This window comes from Pelmatolapia mariae, linkage group LG15 (assembly GCF_036321145.2).
Source record: "Pelmatolapia mariae isolate MD_Pm_ZW linkage group LG15, Pm_UMD_F_2, whole genome shotgun sequence".
NCBI classification, from domain to species: Eukaryota; Metazoa; Chordata; class Actinopteri; order Cichliformes; family Cichlidae; genus Pelmatolapia; species Pelmatolapia mariae.
The window spans coordinates 34873832-34898077 of NC_086240.1; the positions used below are offsets into that span (position 1 = coordinate 34873832).

The following is a 24246-nucleotide window of genomic DNA, read 5'->3' on the forward strand; positions in this document are numbered from 1 at the left end:
TCCAATTCAGCCACAACTTTCAGATTTTTCACATAACAAGCAGCACAGATTTTGTCCTCATCATTTCAGCTGGAAGCACTTTATAAGGTGTTATTTCACGTGAACATCGAGGAGAGATCTCAACAAATATCACAGCTGCATAAAGATACTGTAAATGTCCAAAAAGACCTGGACTGATTATAATGTAGATACATTAATCAGTCATATATGTAATTTCTTTATTTTCTATATAACCAACCTTTTCACAAATTCTATTAAAGTTTGTTTATCAATATAATCAAACATGTTGAATATACAGAAAAAGACAGAACACCTGTGCAGAGGAGCTTGGAAAAGCAAAGTGGACCGTTTGAGGCATTTCCATGTTAAAACCTGCGGCGATATAAAGATAAACAAGTACAAAACATGCAGCAGTTTCTACTCAACACAAGCCAGTTCACGACTATAAAAGTAACAGAACTAGACGAAGAAACGAAGTATGAACGGCGGAGAAAACAAGTACCAACTCGGAGACCTGACAGGTTGACAGGCTCGGCTCTTGCGTCATATTTGCGCGCCATCTGCCTCGTTTCTGTGGAGGACGTTGGACATGGGACACCTTGGAGCTGTATTTCTTCTGGTCGTGGGTCTCTCCTTCTATATTTGGGGTATGATGTGGAAAGAAAAAGCTGCTTATGCGTGTGTGTGAAATGAACCAGCTTGTCGTTTTCGGGGCGCGTGCAGAGCGCCTGTTACTTTGAATGAAGCGTGCTTGCAGCGCGAGCGGGGTTGTTCTTGGTCTGTTACTCATGACGTGTTTATGCTTTTACTGTTACTAAACCATAGACAAACAGTGCTTCAGAAGCAGAGGCGTTTTATGTTCGGGTTATTCTGTGTGCGAGTCTGTCAACAGAAAACCATAAAAACAAAATTATATTATGGGATGTTTGTACAGTCACAGTCTGTTAGGGCAGAATGAATCATTATGATGCATTTGCATGAAACAAACCTGGTACGAGAGCCTGTCACATTGTGATTGATTTAATGTGATTTTTTTTTTTGCACTTTTTTGGAAAATGTGCGTGTTGCCGGTTGGTTTTAGTAGGTTAATGAATGGGTTTTTAAAAATTAAATATAGTGCTCTTGGATATTATTAAAATACCTCTTTTGTCAGCAATGTAATGAACAAGTCCTTTCTTATCTTTAATAATTCATTAATTTATCAGCTCTTTCCCACAGCAGTAAAACACTCAGTGTGCCTCGTTTCCAGGCGCTGCAGGTCACTTTGTGCCCGCCTGTCACCAGCAGCGAGAATTCACGTGCAGCGATGGCGCATGCATCTCCACCCTGAAGGTGTGTGATGGACATGCAGACTGTGAGGACCGATCGGACGAACTCCACTGCAGTGAGTGCACACATACGCTTCATCACACACATGCTCATTGCTTTGTGTTTAGCAACATAGTTGGTGTAATCTGTTTGGCCTATTACAACATTAGGACAACTTTCTCAGTAACGTAGAAAAAAAGTAAATTCTAAATAAATATGATTTTTTTTTTAAATAAAATTGGACATTTTATCCATTTATTTATTTTAATTTTAATAAGGCAGCATAGTTGAGATGTTATGTTCCATGCATGACTGATATGTACTTTAATAATGTTAATAAATCTAAATCTGCACTGTTAAAAATTGTCCTACTCAAGATTTATGACATACTGTACACTGTTGCACCTTTTAGACTTCCTTTGCTGCACAGATTATCTTCTGTTCTCTTGATGCGTGGGAATATGCCATTTGAGATTCTTTGTTTTTCTAATCCTGCTGAAGTCATGAGAGTCTTTGATATCGAATTCCAGAGAGATTTAGTGTTCATCACGTACATCAGCCTGCAGGTTTGCCAAACAGAACCCTGCAGGAGGGAGAACTTCTGAAAGGATTAGGTGTGATTTTAGGTTAAACATAAACTTTGCTGACGTGAATGAAGCCAGCAGGTTGGAATATTTGCAGAGTTGTTTAGAGCTTGGGGATGTGTGACTTAAACCTGGAAGGTTTTGGTTTGACTGCTGGCCAGCAAAACTAAAAAAGTGAATAATTTATACTCACTGTCCCACTAAGAAATGCAGGATTCATCAGCTAGGCCAGGAGACTTTAAAGAGACTAATCCAGTCCAGGTTAATCCAGTATAACTAGGAGCATTAGACACATTTACTCTGTCAGATCACGCTCTTGTTTTCTTGTCTGTCTCAGATAAATGACACAAATTAAAGTGCCGACTTTAAACACCCCTTTACCTTTCAGATTACTGTATGTTTCAGCTTTCAGACACTCATGCTTGAATTTTAGTTTTAACTTTCAGCTGTGACTCTTCACAGGCCATGTGTGGTGCACCAAAGGTGAGTTTGCCTGCCAGAGCAGAAGGTGCATATCGATGGATTACTTATGCAATGGTGTGGATGACTGTGCCAATGGGAGCGACGAGACTTCCTGCATGAACTGCACTACTGGTTTCTTTTCCTGTGGGCCGTCTGACGCCTGCCTGCCCAAAAACAGGGTCTGCGACAGGCGGACTGATTGCCGAGATGGACGTGATGAGACCGGGGAGTTGTGTGGTTTAGCTCAAATCCTCCCGCAGGCGTCACCGAGATGTGCTGCGTCAGAGTTTCCGTGCAAGAACGGCCACTGCATCCGTCACACCTGGAGGTGTGACCACTCGAAAGACTGCTCTGACGGCAGCGACGAGGAAAACTGCGGTGAGTGATGTGATGTGCAGCTCCACTTCCTTGGATAAAATGTTGAAGTTGTCAGTAGCAAAGCTGTACTGGCTCTGTTGAACCTGTTATTTTTTTATTTTTTTATTTTAAGGCGTAGAGCAGAATAGAAAAATGCGATTCTATCTACCTTTTTGTTAGGAACACTTAGACCCAGTTTTGCCTTCAGAACAACCCTAATTGTCAGATTTTGGTCCATATTGACTTGATAGCATCACATAATTGTGGCGTATCCATGATGTGATATTAAAGTAAAAAGTTGCTCTATTGGATTGAATTCTGGTGACTGCTGGGGGCATATTCAGGAGAAACCTGTTTAAGAGGATGTGAGCTTTGTGACGTGGCACAATATCCTCCTGGGTAATACATTGTGGTCATAAAGGATTGAACATGGTCAGCTGAGGTAGGCCCAAAGTGGACCAAGAGAATAATCTCTACACCATTACACCAAAACCACCAGCCTAAACTGTTGATGCAAGGCAGGATGATGCATTCTTTCATGTTTCACATTTCCACTGAATTTTGCAGCAGAAGTCAAACCTCTTAAGACCAAGCCTGTGTAGCTCATGGAAGAGTAGCATCCTGGGTGACTGCTACTGCTGCCTTTCTGAAAGTGTGATTTAATGGGGCAACTGGTTTCCTGTGTCAAAGACATGTGGAGCTGTGGTAAAGAAGAGAAAAGGCACACCCATGAGCTGGTGTTATCAACATGACAGGAAGGCTTGTTCTTCCTCTGTGCCCCAAACACTACTCTATACCACCAGCACCTGGATGTGGAATAGCCATAAACCCACAAGAATGCTTGAATGATAGGTTAACCAGTACACACGTTAACAACATTACCTTCCCAGCAGCTTGAAGCAGTCTTATTATTCGTCTCCAATCAGCAAGGCATTTTCTCCTAAAGAACTGCTGCTCTAGGGATATTTTCTGTTTTGAGTTTTGAGTCACAAAACTGTGACACGTCACAGCGTCATCCAGCAGAGGGCAGTTCTGTATTGCAGAGTTGCTGTACTGAAGTTAGAACAGCCAAACATTTTAGCTGAAGGCTCTGTTCAGACTAGAGTTGATAAAGATTGCTGCACCTTCATCAGTGTCTGAGTTGTTGGTCATCTGTACAGTTAGGAGACTAACCACAACGCAAGCGTCCTACTAATGCGTGTGTGGGAAAGCTGAGTTAATCAGCAGAATTGCGCTTTCAGTTTGTTATCGAATATAATAACAAGGTGCTAAAATTTCTCAGCTTCTGTGATGGGATAAAATATGGCGTGCTGATGAATTATTGCACCTCCTTAAGTGTACAAAAAAATTCCACAAAAGTTGGGATGTTTCCAGTAGAACATTAAAATGTCGGAACTGAGAAAATGTGCTGGAAGCTATCCCAGCTGTCATGGGGTAGAAGCCGGGGAACACCCTGGATACTCTGTTGCACATTTTCATGTTTTCCAAAAAGAATTTAGAGTCATCTGACAACAGAACAGTTTTCCGCTTTCTCTCAAAAAAGAGCTGACCCAGAGAAGATGTTGGTGCATCATGTTCAAACGCTTTAACTGGTTTTAAGATGAGGCTTAAAACAAAGACCAAACCAGTAGTGACAGATGTGCCCAGTGGTGGAGTACAGGCCCCAAAGATGATTGAAAAGAATAAGAATTCTGTGCCAAGATGTCTCGGTGGGGTTTTCGTCATTTATCCGAGACATATAAAAATGTTTTTCCTTGCAACATATGCAAGGATATGATAAAGTTTGTTCAAGCTGGCATCAATAATATTATCCCGACACAGCTGTCCCAACAGGAAAGATACAGGGTCCATATATCCTGTGAAATGTCAATGAATGTTGGTCACATTCAACATATATCAATTCAGCACATTCTAAAAACATGATATGGCTTAAAAAGTACTTCATTTTTTTGTGTGTGTTGTGTTTTTTTTTTTTTGTTTTTTTTTTTGTTTATGAAGTCCTGAACCTGACGGTATCTGAAGGAGTGATGTGCAGGGAGATTAAATTTATTTTGTATTTGATCAGTGTGATAGAGATTTAGTCTATCATACTGTGAGCTATGTTCACAGACGGTGACTTCTGGAAGTGTTCCTGAGCTCATGTAGTGACTTCCTTTGAAGAATCAAGGCACATTGTTTTTTTTGTGTGTGTGTTTTTGGTTTTTTTAAATGCACAAAGATCACAGCCATCTGGTGTTGATTTCCAGCCTTGTACCTTGCGCACAGAAATTTCTCTAGAGAGTCTTTTGATGATATGTTATGAGTCTTTGTAGCTGGACATTGAGGAACATTATTCAAAGTCCACAGTTTTGCAGACTGGTTGAACCTCTGCCCATCTTTATTTCTGAGAAACTCTGTCTCTCCAAGATGCTCTTTTTATACCCGCTCATGTTACCCTTTACATCACTCTTTACACACCAGTGGGCTGGGTAACGATTCACACAGGATCTGTTGCAGCAACGCCTTATGAAAAAGTCAAGATAATGAGAAAAATGTAACTGTTTATTTTTTTTACTGGGTTGAACTCAGAGAGAGGTGTTTGGGGGTTTTTAATTTTAATTTTTGGAGGATGGCGTGCCAAATAATTGGACACCAAGGGCGTTGTAGTTTCAAGAGAAGGGGGGTTGAGTTTGTCTTGGAAAACTTCCAGAAGGTTGACGATATGCTTCTTTGAAGTTAGAGTTGCAAATGCATTCAGTAAACTTCATTTCGCTGCCTCGTGGTAGAAGCACTTCAGCTCAGTTAAGCTGGTGCTGTCCATAGTCTCACATGTTAATGTTTGGAGCAAGTTTGAGAGTTGTGGTTTCTGAATGTTTTTCATAATTTTCTCTCATCATCTGCATGAACAGCTGGGTGGAGGCTCAGTGGGTCATTGTGTTTCGGTGTGGTTACTTTACGTTTTAACCACAGTTCAGCTCGAGTGATATCCACTCCTGTGGTTGACACACCCGTGTGGATTATCATCTCCTCGTTGCTGACTCTCATGTTTTACTTTTTCTCAAGTTCAGCTGCCGAGATAAAATGTCGAGCGTCTCATTTTCATTAATGACTCCTTCAAATTGCTCGGTTAGCTTCAGATATGTTTAGAAATAGTAAGCGAATGTTGGCATATGAACACACTAAAGCAAAATGAATGTGCTAAACATTAAATTTTCTTAAAATCAGCACAATCATGCTGGCATTACCCAACTATTATTAGTCATATCTAGATAAACAGCTTGTGCACCGTGGTTTTCTCTTTAAGTTGAAGTCACAGCATGGTGGGTTTTGATGTGAAACCACTGCTGATGTGCTCCTTTTTTGTGTGTGTTTTCTTCTTGTTGCAGATCAGGACGAGTGTCTGGTCAATAATGGTGGCTGTTCTCATTATTGTGTGGATCAGCCGATGGGTTTCTTTTGCAGCTGCCCCGACAACATGAAGCTGGTCAGTGACAGCCAGTGTGAGGGTGAGTGGCAGCCTGATGGAGCAGCTACAAAAACAACCCCGCCCCAAGATTTATTTATTTTGCATTCATAAGTCAGGGTTGTACCATTCGTCTTACATACATATTATAATACAATGCAAGCTATGAATATTTATTCTAGTAAATTATCTCTTTAATTCTTTTTTTAGAGGTGGATGTGTGCCTAGAGCGGGACACATGTGATCAGCTGTGTGTTCACAGTAACGGCAGCCTCACCTGTGAGTGCCAGGAGGGCTACAGGATGAATGCAACAACTGGAGAGTGCAAAGCTGAAGGTGAACAACAAATTATCTCACAACAATTTCAGATGTGTGCCATCAGTGGAGTTGCTAGATTATTAAGCAGTTTTTATTAGACATTTTGTTCCCCCTTCCACCTTAAATTTACTATCATATCTTAGAAAGTTGTCGCAGTTTGTAAAAATGAAAACTCTTCTGCCCTGTTTTCAGTGCAGTTTTCACAGAAGGGCTCACAAAGATGACCGCAGGCTATCAACTGGCTTCAAGTCTCTACTTTAGTGGTCATGTCTTCCATTTGGTTTCACACTAACGTAGAGCAGATCATGTCAGAGCAGAGTTTCCAGTGTTTAATACCAACTTAAAGAATGCCAGCAGCAAGTATTTGCAAATAATCTGCGATTTATGATGTTTTGAGCAGCTGAAGATGGTTTTCCAACACGATTTGACTGTAGGTTGAGAACAGTGTGGAATAGCCACAGACACATTCAACGAGTTAGTCTGTAAAAAGTCTATTTGTTTTTATATTGGTTCTTTTTTTTTTATCTGAGATAAGGTGTTTGTTTGTTTGTTTTTTTTATGAAGTCTTGCTCAGATCCCACTAATAGGCAAACCCCAAGTGGATGACTGAATTCATCTTTTGCACAAAGACATGTGTGTGATGTGGTTCACATGCATAAATTCAGTTGTTTTTTTTCTTCTTGCCCATTTGGTGCCACCGGTTAAATGTGATGTTATTGTTTTAGATTTAAAATACTTGGCGTAACGCAGCAGACTAATCTAAAATGTCTAAACTGCTCCTGTTTTTTACCCCTCAGCTGTAAAAAGCTGATGGGTGTTGTTGTGTTTGGCAGAGTGGACTCCCAAGTTTGTGAATGTGATAACCTCAGAACGACGCAACGTAGGAGCTTCAAATTGATACCATAAGTGGATCGACTAACAATCTCTGACAAGTTTAAATATTAGTTACCTTGATCTAAAGCTCAGAGGTCAAGTTTTCTTAAAATCTTGTGACTGCAATAACTAAAGAAGGAAGTCAGCTAGGATTTTCAAATAGACACCACAGGTGTGTCTACTGGAAAGGTGAGGGGTAGCGTTGGCTGTTGCCAGTATTTCTCTATGTTATCAACACTATCTGCAAGTACAATCAAACTATTGTGTAAAGTTCATAAAGGTTACACCTTAACATATATTGACTCAGTCACACTGTATAGGTTAACACGACTGTACAAACATATTGCTCAAATCCGTAACTTCAGCATAGATGCACTTACTGTAGTTAATGGTATTTTCCATTCCATTTTGGTATTATGTGACTTACAATGTTCCTGTTGTGTAAACAATTGTAAAATGACCCTGAGACTTAATTCGCTGCCACTGGAAAAAAACAAGGTCAAAGAGTTCAAAGCAGGCCCGCTGACATTGTCACTTTTTCCACACGTCTTCAAGGACATTTAGAAAAGTCATTAAAAAATAAATAGGGATGGCACATCTGATTTAAATGAATGAATAAATTGAAGATAAGTAGACATAGACTGGGGAAATTCACTTGTTACAGCAGCACAATGAAGATGAATGCAGAGTAATTTCTACTGTTTATAAGTGGTTGCTGTATACAATAAATAATGTGTGTCTTTTCAGGAGATGAAGCTCAGCTGGTCTTCACCAGTTCCAAAGGGATCCAGCTGAAAAACATTAGCAGGTCTGAGTACAGGGAACTGGCACCGCATGTGCCGGGTCCCCTGGCTGTCATGATTTCTAACCGCACACTGTACTGGGCCCAACAAGGAAGAGGCTCCATTTACAGGTAACCAGCACATTTCTATATGTCCTGCTTTCCAAAGTCACATGTGACAGTTGCAAGAAAATCTGAGGTCCAAAATAAAATTATTTATTAATTAATTTTTTCCCCTAACGCTGATGTGGATCTATGGCCTGTATTGGCCTGTATTTGTATAGCGCTTTACTAGTCCCTAAGGACCCCAAAGCGCTTTACACATCCAGTCATCCACCCATTCACACACACACACATTCACACACTGGTGATGGCAAGCTACATTGTAGCCACAGCCACCCTGGGGCGCACTGACAGAGGCGAGGCTGCCGGACACTGGCGCCACCGGGCCCTCTGACCACCACCAGTAGGCAACGGGTGAAGTGTCTTGCCCAAGGACACAACGACCGAGACTGTCCAAGCCGGGGGTCAAACCGGCAACCTTCCGATTACAAGACGAACTGCCAACTCTTGAGCCACGATCGCCCCGCATCTATGTGGCAGCAGTATAAGTGAGATAGCCCATACCCATTTTCAGAGGATCACTTTTAGTTTCGTAACTATTATTTGCAACTTCCTTATTATTAAAGATATACAAAACATGATCTGATCAGATAAAAAAGGGCACTTTGATAAAATAACATTTTGAAATCTGGGAATTGTTTCCTGTCTGTGGACCAAAACTGATTAGCTGCAGAGCAGAGAGACTGGATTTTAATATTCCTATCTGTATGCAAACCCCTAATAAACACACATTCGTTGGACTACAGTAACCTGTCAGGTAGTTGTTTCAAACGCGTGGCCCAGGGACCACTTGCAGGCCATGTCATCCCTACTTGCGGCCTGTGTATCGACGTGAAGAAGTATAATGCAATTTGACCCTTGAAGTAACTTTTTTTTGTTAGGGAGGATTTGTTTGTTGTTGAGTGCAACGTTAAAATAAGTTCTTTAAAAAGCCAAAAATGATTTAATATGAGCAGAGAGCCCAAACATGCTGAGGGATTGGCTGTGTTAGTTCAGTGAGAGAGTCAAAAACTAACGTGTACAATTATGTCTGCAGTTTTGTTTTGTTAAATACAAACAAAATGATAGCAGAAGTGCTGCCATGTGTCTGTAAAAAAAACAAACAACACCCCCCCCCCCCTATATTTTAGGACATATTTCTGGGTGTTTTCTTGTTTAGTTTTTTGCATTACCTGAACACTAAAATGGCTCTCCAGTGAGATGACGGTGTCAGCAGTGGCCCACAGCTCATTTTGGTTAGGTGCTGATAAACTTTGTGCTCACACGCTCTTACTTGTCCACCAATGCTTGCAGTATAAATAGAAACGGTACAGCATCGTGGTCTGAAACGTGACCCGAACACAAAAACGCTATGGGACGGTGAAAACAGCCACATGCTGCGGCGCCACTATATCAGTGTGACTACCGCCGTCACTGAACTCCAGGTTCTAACCAAACAATATATGTTCTGATTCTCAAAAAGTCACACACTTCACTTAAAAAAAAAAAAAAAAAAAGTGTTTCTTAGACAGCTTTGACTCAGATTAGGGCAACAGAAACCTAATAACCTTCACCTGACCAGATTATTTGGGTAATAGGTAATTTAGTTGTGTCAGTATCAAATATCTTCTCTCTCTCATGGCACACAGTGATAATAATCCGCATACAAGTGTGTCAGTGTTGTTGATATAAGGAAATGCTTTTTATGGGGAAATGTTTCTACTTCAATAGACTTCATTATGCAAAGCAGTTCAGAATAAAAGTTATTCTGAGAAGCATTAAAGAGTGACGTGAGTCTGCTGATACGGATATAAGGGAAGTTTTACCTTATGCTGATTCATTTAAATGACTGATCACAGGCAAACAAGAGAGTCAAATTCCACATCTCAAACAAGCTTTTCAGGTTATGGAGAGAAGATCACATATCACCTACGTCATGTACTTAGTGCTAAGTTTTGAGAAACTACTGTTGTATAAGTGAAGACTTTATCTTGCAGATTGCTTTCTCCTATAAAGCGATTAAAGCTCGGATGCTTCTTAAAAAATAAATGGTTAACATTTTCATCCTTGTGGTTGTTTTCATGTGTGGCTAAATGTGGTACAAAGCATTGTTTCCCTTGTGTGACTGATATAATACATCAGTCACACAAGGGAAACAATGCTAAAACAAAGGGAAACAAAGCCATTCTTTGACCTCACACATGCACGCTTGAAAGCAGTGCAGAGACAGAGCGGAATCATCAGCTAGTTCAAAGTAGATCTGTGTATCATCAGCATAACATAACAAAAGCGATATTGTATTTCTCAAAGGTTAGTCACATTTCCCATGATTTTAGCCTGTTGTTCCTGTTGAAGTTATTGACTGTAGAGATCAAACAAAGAGTATACGTATGGTTTAACCTTACAGTGCAACCTAGGCAGTGATGTTGTATAGCTTGTGTGCTAGCTAGTTTAAAAAACTTGATACAATGACATATATCGTTTACCATAGAGGGCTTTTTTTTTTTAGTGTAATAATGAATAGTTATGTCTATAACTTCTGTTCCCTGAAGGAGAGGAACGAGGTACAACACATAAGTATGGGATATCACGACCTCGCGTGCCCTGGCAGAAGAAACCTTTATTCACCGCTGTCATCACAGTCATCCCTCAGTTCGATAGCCGCTCTTCACCAAGCCAAACTGCTCAGTGGGGCCACCTTGTGTTGTACCTCATTCCTCTCCTTCAGGGAACAGAAGTTATAGACATAACTGTTTGTTCTCTTTCAGTTGATTCACTCGGTACAACACATAGGTATGGGACATATATACACGCCCCGCAGAGCAGCCACCAAACCGGAATCGGACCACCACCACCTTAGTGAGCGGTAGACCCAGCAGAAAGGACAGTATGAGCCACCGATGGGGCTGTAACGTCCAACCGATAAAACCGCACAAAAGTGTGCGGTGATGCCCAACTAGCTGCCACACAAATATCAGCTACAGGCACCCCTTTAAAAAGATCCCATGAGGTTGCTATCCCCCTGGTGGAATGAGCTCTCACCCCCTGGGGCAAAGCAAGACCTTTGGTGCCGTATGCCAGTGAGATAGCTTCTATAATCCAGTGGGACAGCCTCTGTTTAGACAGAGCTCTACCTCTATTTGGATTTAGATATGCATTTCCCCCAGTGGAAATGATACAGGAGCACGTCTGGCCATTGGTGCGCTAGCGCCTCCATGCCCAAGGGTGCATCGTGGTCGATTATGGAGAAGAACAGGGGGCAGTGAGTATTTACCTTGGAGGGAAAAAGATCTATTTGCGCCTTGCTAAATAGATCCCAAATCTGAGGCTATGTCCACACGTACCCGGGTATTTTTGAAAATGCAGATTTTTCTATGCGTTTGCACCTTCCGTCCACACGTAAACGGCGTTTTCGGTCACTGAAAACGGAGATTTCTAAAAACGCCTGCCAGGGTGGATATTTTCGAAAACTCCGTTTTTGCGTTTACGTGTGGACGAGAAAAACGGAGAAAACGCAGCGTCAAAGGTGTGCGCCTTTTTTGATGTCACACTGTGCGCCACGTTATTGTTTCGGTGAAATGAATTTCTACAATGCTGTTACTGTTAATTTTACTCTCTGCAGTGTTTAAATGCTTACATATACACACACAGTTACTGTCCCTCCACACATATGACTTGGTTCTGCTTCTATGCCCCAGCTTTGTTTACCATTTCCCACCGAGGCTTCTAGACTTCTGATTGGCCAACATTTCTACACGGTTAGGAATATATCGCCACCTGTTGCTTTGGCATGTTCCTAGCAGCGTTTCCCTTCATTTCTGCGTTTACGTGTGGACAGGATTATTTTTTAAAATGAAAACGAAAAATCTCAGTTTTCAAAAATACCCGTGTACGTGTGGACGTAGCCTGAGCCACTATTAAAGGGTGTAACCGTCATTCTCTCACCAGAGGACCCCCCCTGGAGAGAAGGTCCGGCCCCAGGTTCAGGTGGCCCGGGACACCTTTTAGAGCTAAGAACACTGCTAACAGCTCTAAGTGGTTGATGTGCAGCTCGCGCTGGGCTGTGGACCACCAGATCCCTCTCACTGATGCACCCTCGCACAGTGCTCCCTCTTCCCTCTTAGGGAAGCATCTGTGGACACTACATTGTGAAACAACACTCTCTTAATCCGAGAGCCCTGATGCAGAAGCCCGGGTTCCCTCCAAGGACGGAGAGCTAGCATGCAGGACACGGTTACCGTCAGCCTCCTCCAGAGGTGACGCGATGCACACAGGCGGTGAGAGAGAGAGAGTCCAGCATTGAAATGCTCTCATTAGGGCTGCCACGATTAGTCGACTAGTGACGATTACGTCGACTATCAAAATCGTCGACGACAAATTTAATAGTCGACGCGTCGTTTAAAGCTTTGTAAGATCCTGAAAGATGCAGGAATAAGTAGTAGGATTTAAGAGTGTAATAACAGACTGAAACAGAAGATGGCAGCACTGCATGTACAAGGATGCCAGCTGCCGTTAAACCCCGAAGAAGAAGAAGCAACTCCGGTATCGTAGCTGTGTCCAAATTCAGGGGCCGCATCCTTCAGAGGCCGCATTAGGTTACAGCAACGAAGGCTTTCCAAATTCGAAGACTTCTGCAAATGCAGCCGACAAATGCGTCCTACTTTTCTCCAGATTTGAAGGATGGGTCGGGCGTGTCCTTTGTGGCCCAACCTATCCCAGAATTCATAGCACGGCTCAGCCAATTCCAATTTCCAACAACAGCGGCAGCTACTTAGTTTTAATATTACACTTATTACTCTTTCTGGGTCACTAAATAAACTCTTAACATATTTTCAGGCGAGAATGTAGCTGTGTAAACTTCAAATATCTGCCAAGACATGACACATTTGTAAAAGCGCTCCGACGTTTTCGGAGACATCTGTTACTCACCAGCTCGATAGCTAGCCGGGGTTCAAGGCTCACTAGAGCCGGCTAGAACAGCAGACTGCCGGCAAATCGTTTTCAAACCCCCCGCGGTCTTTCACTACTCAGGTTAAACATGATATATAAGTCACTTGGATAACTTAAAACTGGTATTGTTTAGCTTTTTTTCAGTGTTTTATTTGTTCCTGAGTAAATCGGTTTGGCTAAGATTAAAGTTACAGTTTTCACACAGCTGAATAAACGTCAAACAGAAAACTGATTAAACAGAAGTGTGAGATGGTAGAGAATTTACTCCAGTGTCCTGTTATATTTTAGATAGCAAGGAGCAGACAGCTGAGTTTATTAAACTCCACCGAGACAATCTGCAAATTTCATTAAAAGTTTAATAAACTATCATCTTGTCTTTATTTCTAGTTAGCACATACCTTAAACACTTCAAGCTGTAAGCTAATGATAGTTATATAAGAGCAGATGCATGCTGATGCAATAAACTGTATGTTTTACGTCCAATGGATGCATGACCTGATTAGTCGACTAATCGCAAAAATAATCGGTGACTAGTCGACTATCAAAATAATCGTTTGTGGCAGTCCTAGCTCTCATCTTTAACAGTCCAAGTGGCACTACGGCGATCATAGATGCCATGATGCCCAACAAACGTAATATCGTCTGGAAACGCAGTCTGCGTCCCAGCTGAAACTGAGCGAGGCAGCAATGAAACGCGGCCACTCTGCGCTACAACAAACGTGCGCGGCTGGAAAGCGAGCATATTTCCAAACCAAGGAAAGAAATCTGCTGACTCTGGATTAGCGAGCTCTTTAGAAAGTTCACAGAGAACCCCAGTGTCTGAATGTATGACAGAACCAGTGACAGCTGTGTCTCCGCCTGCTCTCTGGAGCAAGCCACGAGAGCCCAGTCGTCTAGGTAGGCTAAGATGCGGATGCCTCTCTCTCTGAGGGGCACTAGCACTGCCTTGGCACATTTCACAAAGGTGTGAGGAGCGAGCGACTGCCCGAAACGGCAGCACCAGGTATTCGTAGGCTAAGCCCTCAAATGCAAACCTCAGGAACTGCCTATGTTTTGGGTGTATAGCCACATGAAAATAAGCATCTGTTAGATCGATTGTTGCAAACCAATCTCCTGGGCTGACTGCATTCAAGAGCCCTCTGAGTGTTATTGATTGTAACATGGGAGCATGTACATTCATACATTTTGTTGGAGGCACCTTTCCTGGGGCACAACAATGAAAAACAGCGGGAACACATGATGTGGTCACCTGAACATTTAACACACCTGAACAGGGAGTTACAACCTGAGGCATTTTGTGTGTTGGGGTTTTGTGCTTGGGAGACAGGGTTAGGAACGTGCAGCGCCTTCTGGAGCTGACAACCTGAACAGACCTTAAGCGGCACCTCTTGGGCGGCAACAGAGGGGTAAAAGCAGCGTTTCCCTGCCGCTGGACCCCTTCTCCACTCAGAACCACAGCTAGGAGGGCTGAATCTTCTTCCTCCTGGGCGTCGGGTCCCGCCGGGGGCCCGAGGGTGGGCCTTTGCTCCTGGCCGACTGGTGTGGAGCTCGGGCCATAGGATGTGCTTTCGCTGGCGGCACACCCACTGCAGCAGTGGGCGCCGGTCTCTTGCCAGTTGGCAGAGGAGCGGCGGGCCTGTGAGAGCTAGCTGCGGGCTTGGGCTTCGCCTGATGTCTGGGGATGATGTTGCGCAGAGCTTCCGTCTGCTTCTTCCTCAGATCGAATCTAGCCTGAATGGCTTCAAGTGAATGTCCGAAAAACCCAGCCGCAGACACTGGTGCATCCAGATATACAGCCCTGTCTCTATCCGGGACGTCAGAGAGGGTCAGCCACAGGTGCCTCTGCGCCACTACTGTCAAAGCCATCCCTCTGCCCAGGGAGAGGATGTAATCTGTGGCGACTCTGACCTCGTCAAGAAGAGGTGCCAGCGGGCTCTCATCAGGAACCAGCGATTCGGGCAGCCTACACACCAACTGCGCAGTGGAGGCTAACACTAACAGGGGCAGTTCAAGTCGGCAGACAACGGAGCTAACTAGCAGCAGCTAGCTAGCCCAACTCAGAGGTGTTCTCAGCGAGGTGAAGAGCGTAAGAACTGAGGGATGACTGATGACAGCGGCTATAAGTGCAGGCGGGGCCGTGCACATGTCATCACACGTCATCTGCCTTAAAGGCGTGAATAAAGGTCTCTTTAGCCAGGACACGCGAGGGTGTGATATCCCATACTTATGTGTTGTACCGAGTGAATCGACTGAAAGGGAACTTATTACACGGTCTCCACCCCCCTGGCTAATAAACTGCCCCTCTGTCTCCCAGGCCACTGCACTTTACAATACCACTTTTTAATAGTGTTCCCTTTTTTTATGTGTGTGTGCCGTTTCCATATTGTGAATATTTGTTTGTGTTTGTCTATATTTCTTGTTCTTGATTTTGTTTGTTTTTTTGGGGTTTTTTTTTTTTTGTTTGTTTTTTTAAACCGAGAACTACCGCACAGAATTTCATTATGTGAATGCTAAATTATGCAAGTTGCTCCTATATAGAAAGTACAGCTAAGGCTGTTAAAGTGCACAATTACTGGCTTCTAGTAGTGGATTAAAAAGTTAAATAAAAAAATTTGACTTGAATAAATAAAATGTGTATATATAATATAAGATAATTAAAAACAGTGTTTTGAGTAACTGCTAAAATATTTCACTGAGACAGAACTGGAAACATCAGCCTGATAGTCGAGGGGAAGGAAATGTCGGTCATGAAAGTTATTGTTCTGTGGTGGGGGTGACTGTGGTGATGTATCAGTCTGAGACGGTACTAACACTAACATTACTGTTGCTAATGTGGCTAAAATAATGCTTAGGCTGAGTTTTGATGAAGTAGCCTGTTGTGGGATGGAGCCAGTGGCATGGATGGAGTCTGATTGGATTTGTAAGAGCTGAAATTTCAATAAACACACTGTCGTTGTTGTGGTTGTGGTTGTTGTTGTGGTGTTTTTTTGTTTTTTTTTTTAGGGGGGGGGGGGTTTAATGTATTGTCTGGACTTCTTATTTTCACTCTTGCATTGTTTTTTTAGGATCTCCTTGGATAGAAAGCCACAGGAAGCTGTGTTGGTGCTGAAAGTTCAAGATTCGGTGACCAGCATGGCGGTGGATTGGATCCACCAACTTCTCTACTGGACCAGTATAGAGATGGGGTGGATTAGCGTGGCCTTTCTGGATGGTTCAGCTCATCGTCGGCTCATCGCAGGGCTTGAAAAACCCTCCGCAGTGGCCGTGGATCCTCTCCGAGGGTACGAGGCTCTGGGATTTTGCATTTCATTTTAATGGTTAACAGCACAAGATAAGGAAAAAAATGCTTCACCTGTGATAATGTGCTGTTGCATCATGGTTGTTAAATAACAATGTTTGTATTTCTAAGCAAAGAAGCTAAAAGCCAGCACGTCACACTGGAGCTGGTTAAACATTTACACCTTTACTTGTCCAGGGAAGGGCAGCACATTACAAAACCCTACATTAATACAGTTTACATGGTGTTTAAGCATGACTCTGTTCAGTCATGCTTGAAGACTTTGAATTATTCAAATAATACATCCTCTTCCTTGCTTTATGCTAGTAGGTCCAACCACTTCCTTTAGTTTTGCATATTTCTTTTTGCTTGTTTCATCTTTATTGAAGTATTATTTGTTGGCAAATAGCTTGTCTCCTGAATTAAAAATTGCAATAAAAGACATCACCAAAAGGTAAAATAATAGTCTTAAAAATCGAATCTACAGAAGATCAAAACATGGATGCTTTTATTTTCTCAGGCTGCTTTTCTGGGCAGATTGTGGTGTCTCCCCAAAGATCGAAAGTGCCGGTTTGGACGGCCGCGACAGAAAAGCTCTGGTCACTTCCTCAATACGCCAGCCTGTAGCCCTCTCTCTAGGTACGTTCTGACATTCAAATTAATTGCTGTCAAACTGGCTTCTCTAAATAATGCACATTATTTAGAGAAGCCAGAGGAGAGGAAAAACATCTTCGTCCTTAAATCAGGAACAACATGAGTTCATTTTTCTGTACTTCAGGCAGAAGTCAGACCTTCAGTTCGGAGCATTTGAATATATTTATGTTGAGTCACTTAGTGCTAGTATTCATGTCGCATGTTCCCTTAGATATGCCTCGGCAGCTGCTGTACTGGTTTGATGAGGGAATGAGAAGAATCTCAAGAGTAAATCTAGACGGTCGTCAGCGTAAAACGGTGGTGGAGTCTAACGGCTATCTGGACCGAGTGTTTGGACTGTCTGTGTTCGAGGTACAAGAATTACATTATGGTCTGTGCTGCCTGACATCCTGTGTCAGACCCGGGGGGGCAACAACAAATGCATTTTAAAACTGAAGGCAGCTAAATGCAAGGAAACTAAATGCAGTGCATCCAGAAAGGATTTACAGTGCTTCACTTCTTCCACTTTTTGTCATTTTGCAGGCTTATTCAAAGTGCATTAAATTCATTTTTTACCTTAAAACCCAACACACAATACCCCTAACACAACACGGATGTGACAAAAGTGCCTAAATTTCCACTAAAAGATCTATTACTTGTGCCATTGGCTAACACTGAGAAGACATGCTGCCTGCACATTTCACCGGTGCTTGATCAGTCCTCTTTTATAATTTCATCACAGCTGAGTTAAAGAGTTCAGCATCAGCATCAGCTGCAGCTTAAAACGGAAGAGAATATTTGGCCTGCACCACTTGCTGAATTGAAGTGTGAATACTTCCTGGATGTACTGTATACAAGAAAATCACTTCATGATGAGATATGGAGCTTTCTTCTTGCATGCAAAGCCTGATTTCTGCTGTGTGCTGCTAAAGCTTTCCCTCACTGGGTTTCAGGGATTTGTATATTGGAGTGACGAAGTTACGCGGTCCATTTGCCGAGCAAACAAACACAACGGCAGAGACCTCCAAGCACTTCTGTCTAACGTCACCTTGCCAGGTGGTGTGCTCATCATACAGCCTGTTCTCCAACCAAAAGGTATGCCCAATCAAAAAGGGACTTCTTCACACTGTAGGTCCCAGACTGATAACTGTTGCTGATTTCTTCTAAGGACCCTCTGTTTGTGGACGTCCAAGGGCAGTTTGCCATCACGAGTGTGTCATTGACTTGCTGACTCAGGGTCCAAAGTTCAGCTGTGTTTCTCCAGAAATGGGAAGAAACAAAACAGAGGAAATTCCTGCAATCTCCCGTGCAGTTCCTGCAACAGCTTTATCGGATCCTACATTTTTGGGAATCCTTTCTCTGATTGGTAAGAATCTGTCAAAGTCTCAAAACATTTAAACAAATCAGATCCACACTGCACATGAAAGGTCGTCTTTCATTAGTAGCGGCACAAATTTTTCCACCAGAGTCAATAAAATGAATGGATCATTGATTTCCTCACATTTCCTTTTAGTTACAGTTTACCAGAGTGATTAGTAATGCAATAAACATGCAACAGGTCTCCATCGGTCATCACAGGGAGCTGCACCGATCAGGCCTAACATTATGACCACCTGTCTAATATTGTGTTGGTCCCCGTTTTGCTGCCAAAACAGCCCTGACCCATCGAGGCATGGACTCTACTAGAGCAGCGGTCCCCAACCCCTGCGCCACGCCGCGAGAGTTGAGGCCTGGGTGTGAAATTTATGGTTTTCAGGGTTTGTTTGTTTTGTTTTTTGTTATTGTTAACTCTCTTTCCCTGGGTCTTTTCCCGTGTTGTAGTTGTGTGTCTTATTTTGAAAGAAATATTTACGCGTTACCATAGCGACCAGAGAGCATTAAGGGGCAGAGAGCTACTCTCGATGTTGTTGACGCATTTCAGGAGGACACTGCTAATAAAGTTACACAATTACAGAGTGATTTGGCATTTATTATTATATTTACAAAATACCACAGTTTTTGTCTTGGTCGTGTCATTTTGTTTTGTTGTATTTATCCTGTAAGTTGCGAGGTATGACCTCCATGGATCAGACTTGTCCAGCAAATCCTAGAGATGCTCGATTGGATTGAGATCAGTGGAATTTGGAGACCAAATCAAAACCTCAAATTGTTTGTTGTGCTCTTCAAACCATTGCTGAAAGATTTTTTTTTTTTTTTTTTTGCTTTGTGGCAGGGTGCATTATCCTGCTGAAAGCGGCCACAGCCATTAGGCAATACGGTTTCCATGAAAGGGTGGACAAGGGTCAGCATGGGTACTGTGACTGGTTTGTGTCTGTGCAGCCTCATATGCAACTAACTAATGCACTGTGGATTCTGACACCTTTCTATCAGAACCAGCATGAACTTTTTTGGCAATTCGAGCTACGGTAGCTCATCTGTTGGTTTGGACGACACGGGGCAGCCTTTGCTTCCTACGTGCATTGATGGGGCTTGGCCGCCCATGACCCTGTCACTGGTTTTACCATTGTTCCTTGCTTGGACCACTTTTGATAGATACTGACCACAGCAGACCTGGGCCACCATGACAAAATGTTCACTTGTTCCCTGATAATATCCCACCTCTACCAGGTGCCATAGTAAACAGATAATCGGTGTTATTCACATCACCTGTGTGGTCATAATATTATGCTTGATTACATGTATGAAGTCAAGCTTGCAAATGAATATCTTTGCAAAAAATGCTTATATGAATGTGCGTGAACGAGACCCGTTTTATAAAAATGCCCAAGCATCCTAAGAAGCATCTCATTTACCACACATAAGTAAATGTTTTCAAGTTTTTATGAAGCGTTTTTAATCCAAAGGGCTTTTTCCACAAGTGTTTTTCCATTCATGCAGCCACCCATTTGTCCACTCAGTGGAGGTAATAGAAGTGACATCATGCATGACTTCAGCTTCTATGTCATGTCTGAAATTCCAAAAAACTGATGAATTTCCTGTGTGTGTTTCCAAGTGTTCCTCAGTGTCCTGCTGGTGGGAATGGCTGCGTGGTGGTGGAGGAAAGAATTCCAACCTTACAGGTCTCTCACTGTGCAGAGCTTCTCCCTGAAGGAATCCCAGGACCCCCTCGTCATTCAAGAGCCACCGATGGGTTCAGACATACGTATAGTCAAGGTGAGAGGAGTTTGAAGGTAAAACCAGGAGTTTGTGTTTGTGCAGAGAAGAGATATTGTAAGTTTGTGTGCACATGTGAGAGATACAGCTAACTGCTTTACATGTTGTTTTTCCCACTTCATGGCTATCTTACAGGCTCTGTTTTATCTATTTTAGGACAATAAGATGCAACCCTCACAGGCAAAAATGTTTTAAAATTTCTTTTTCACTGCTCACAGTGATTTAATAATCCTGCAAAAACACATCCAAAGAAGGAAACTACATAATAAACAATAAAGGGAAACCATAGCTATTGGGCTGGTAGCATGCAACTGCAAACTGAACCTGGACCCACATGCACGTGCGTTAAGCCATATAAGTCGTATTTTCAAATGTTTTTGTCATTCCCATTTTTTTCCTGCACACAAAAACAAACTGTTCATTGTGTTTACAGGACTATTCCTTAAAGAAAACGCCAAACAAAAACCGGCATTTCCCCCAGTGCTTTACATCCCTGATCTTTACCCAAGTGTCCAGAACATATGGTCGCAGGTCTGGTGATACGATTACAAAATCGATCATCCACGGCCTAGAGCGTCCTGGTGCCACGTGCACTTATGGACACTCTTATGTTCGAGCAAGGTGTTTGTTATGGCCAAACTGTGATTTGCACAGAAGTCCAATAACAAAACACCGCGGGGTTCAGATCAGGGAGGCCGTTCCTCCCAGTCACGCCCCTCTAGGTCTCGCTGTCATTACCCAGTAGGACAACAGAGTCTCCAGGTGGAGCACCTTCCAGCACCCCACCCAGGGACTCTAAGAAGGCTGGGTACTCTGAACTGCCACTCGGCGCACCTGGCCACCAGACGCTCGCCCTCGGGCACCCTCCCCGGGTCTGGCTCCAGGGCGGGGACCCAGTAACCCTATCCCGGGCAGGGTGAACTGTTCCCTCGATGGTCTTTTCATAGGGTACTTCTGAATCGCTCTTTGTCTGGTCCCTCACCCAGGACCAATTTGCCATGGGAGACCCTACCAGGGGCCAAAAGCCCCCGGACAGCATAGCCCCTGGGATCCCTGGGACACACAAACCCCTCCACCACGATAAGATAGCGATTCACGGAGGGGTGCTACCTAATCTAGCAGTTCAATTGAAGTTTAGCTATACAGCCCCGTATCACAACAACAGTCCTCTCAAGGCGCTTTATATTGTAAGGTCAAGACTACAATGTTACAGAGAAGACCGAAGATCAGATGACCTCCTATAAGCAAGCACTTTGTGACAGTGGGAAGGAAAAACTCCCTTTTAACAGGAAGAAACCTCCAACAGAGTCACTTAATCCAGCCCTTACTATGTGCTTTATCAAAGAGCGAGCTGGTTCCACAGGAGAGGGGGCCTGAAAGTTACTTACCACAAGCAAGCCTGCAGTCTGAGAGCAAAGAAGTAGAGCTTAGGGTTGCATTAACCTCTAAAGAGGCCTGCTTTGCATGCTCGAAGGAGCGAATTAGTAAATGTGAGGGAGTATATTGTGGCTAATGTGCAGGCTTCTCTTATTAGAGGACACAGGATTGTCAAACAGCACAATGTGTTATCATAAGGTCCCTGACTCAGCCTTTAGTAGCCCTGAACAATGTTTTCACTATAAGGAGGCTGGCTAAGATCATCCCATTTGTTGGAGTCCTGACATGTTTTTTTTTTCCCCATTAAACATTTATGCATTTGTTTGTTTTTGGCTGGGCTCTGCTTGCTGCTTTGACTCGAGCAGCGTTCAGTAGTGATACACAGATCAGGGGTTGGGTTAATGTGGATTAAAACCTGGTGATCCTTCTTGGGTTATTTCATTACAGTCAGTCAAATCTTATCAAGCCACTGTAAGCAGTTCTGGTGAAGAAGAGTGGATTTCTTTGAGTGTAAAATTGGGGACTGATGACAAAAAAACCCTAGTGCTTCTAAATATTGCTCCTTGCTCCTAAATGTTTCATGTGTGTGTTGTCCTTGAATTAAGCTGTGGTAAGTGCAGCAACTTTCTCTTTTGGTAGTTAAAAAACCAGCCTCGTGCTTCTGAAGCGACTTTAAACTGGCACACATCACAATATAAACAAACAGGCTGTCCCATCAATGAGTTTCTTTTGTTTGTTTGTGTGGACTTTATCCTAGAAAATATATATATATATATATATATATATATATATATATATATATATATATATATATATATATATATATATATATATATATATATATATATATATATATATATATATATATATATATATATATATATATATATATATATATATATATATATATATATATATATATATATATATATATATATATATATATATATATATATGGAGAAACAGTTTGACTCACGAGTTAGAGGCTTATCCCATGCAGCAGGTTGACTAAGTCGTGTTTTCTTTGCTGCCAGGAAACTTTGCTTAAGCGGGACTTGGACGGTGAGTGAAGGTTTGACACAAGTGATCAGCTGACTGGGTTTCTCCCGGTGAACCTGGTGGTGCCTTAACCCCTGGCAAAGACCTCAGAGCTGACAGGACATCAAGGCAGCAAGCAGGCCTGGCTGATTGTTCCAACTCCCCCGGAAGTTTAAATCTGTGATCTGGGATAAATATCTGCATTTGAAGAGGAGGAAAGGCCTTTGGTTTTCAGGATATTTTTCACATAGCTCTAGCAACTCACTTTGTTTTTGTTAGAGTCATAGTTTATTTACTTAATATAACATCAACTATCTAGCAGCCACTTTTGTGCAGCACACGTTTTATTACCAGTTCAGAAGCTGGCTGAGTTAAACATTTCAACATTCCTACCCCGGCTTATGGCATCATTTGGAATCTCAATTCAGTTTAAAGTGACCTTAAATAAATACATAAAGGGCTTTTTTCTTAGTCCATTGCCAAGAAGCAATGCCAACTGTTAGAAAACAAATAACTGTATTTATCCCAGTTTTCTTTAAAATGGAGTAATAAGTTGGTTCATTGGCAGCAGTACTGTAATGTAGTTTAAGAATTCAAAGGCAAGGGCAAATAGGATTTGTGTGTTTGGGGGTTTCTTCATGTTTTTGTTTGTGCATTGATGCGGCTGTGGTTGATGCTGTTGAATGGTTGACATGCTTTATCTGATTTCAGTCTCTTGATCTGTTTTTTCTGTTGGACCTTAAAAAAAAAGATCTGTTGGCAGAAACTGACAAACTGCTGACTTGGTTGGTTAGTATGGTTAGTATTTATTTTGCAGTAGTATTGCAACTGCTTTAGTGCTGCCTCTGTACTTTACATAATTCTGTTAATTGCTATAAATGAGTCAAATAAAGAATTTTATGTTTTCCTACATTTGATGTTGTTGCATTTTGACTTCATTACTCTCTGCATGGAAAATATGAAAGTTTTAGCTAATCCAATTGTGGCAAAGCACCAGTTGTACCATATGTCAGGAGCCTCCTGCAGCTCTGTCTGCACTGCAATGATCTGTTTTAATTAATAACTCCAAACAGACCTGAGTTCACTGTGTTTGTGCATTTATGTTTGCCTCTTTTAACTATACACTCGCTGGCCACTTCATTAGTTACACCTAGCTAGTACCGAGTTGGACCACTTGTTGCTTTCAGAACTGCTTTAATTCTTCATGGCACAGATTCAACAAGGTGCTGGAAACTTTCCTCAGATTTTGATCCATGTTGATACAACAGCATCACACAGTTTGTGCACATCCCAAGAAGCTACAACATAAGAAGCAACAATACTCGGGTAGGCTTTGGTGCTGTAAACGATGCTCAGTTGGGACTAAGGTGTCCAATGTGTGCCAGGAAGGTCTGCCTCACACCATTACACCAAAACCACCAGCCTAAACTGGTGATACAGGGCAGGATGGATTTATTCTTTTGTTTTGTTCACACCAAAGTGACTCTACCAACTGCATTTTGCAGCAGAAATAGAAACTCTGCAGATGAAGCCTCTGTGGCACAATAGCCTCGATTTCCTGTTATTGACTCATAGGAGTGGCATCCTGGGT

General features: G+C 42.5%; 1 protein-coding gene across 1 annotated transcript; it reads left to right on the forward strand.

The window, feature by feature from the left end:
• Positions 1-550: 550 nt before the first annotated feature.
• LOC134643611 (very low-density lipoprotein receptor-like) lies at positions 551-23555 on the forward strand. Its single transcript, XM_063496073.1, has 13 exons — positions 551-647; positions 1250-1384; positions 2355-2732; positions 6077-6196; positions 6364-6489; positions 8092-8257; positions 16243-16458; positions 16975-17093; positions 17320-17459; positions 18041-18182; positions 18256-18453; positions 20080-20240; positions 22652-23555. Exons 1-13 carry the CDS (start codon positions 590-592, stop codon positions 22685-22687), a joined length of 1995 nt encoding a protein of 664 aa, XP_063352143.1. The 5' UTR covers positions 551-589; the 3' UTR covers positions 22688-23555.
• Positions 23556-24246: the final 691 nt, after the last annotated feature.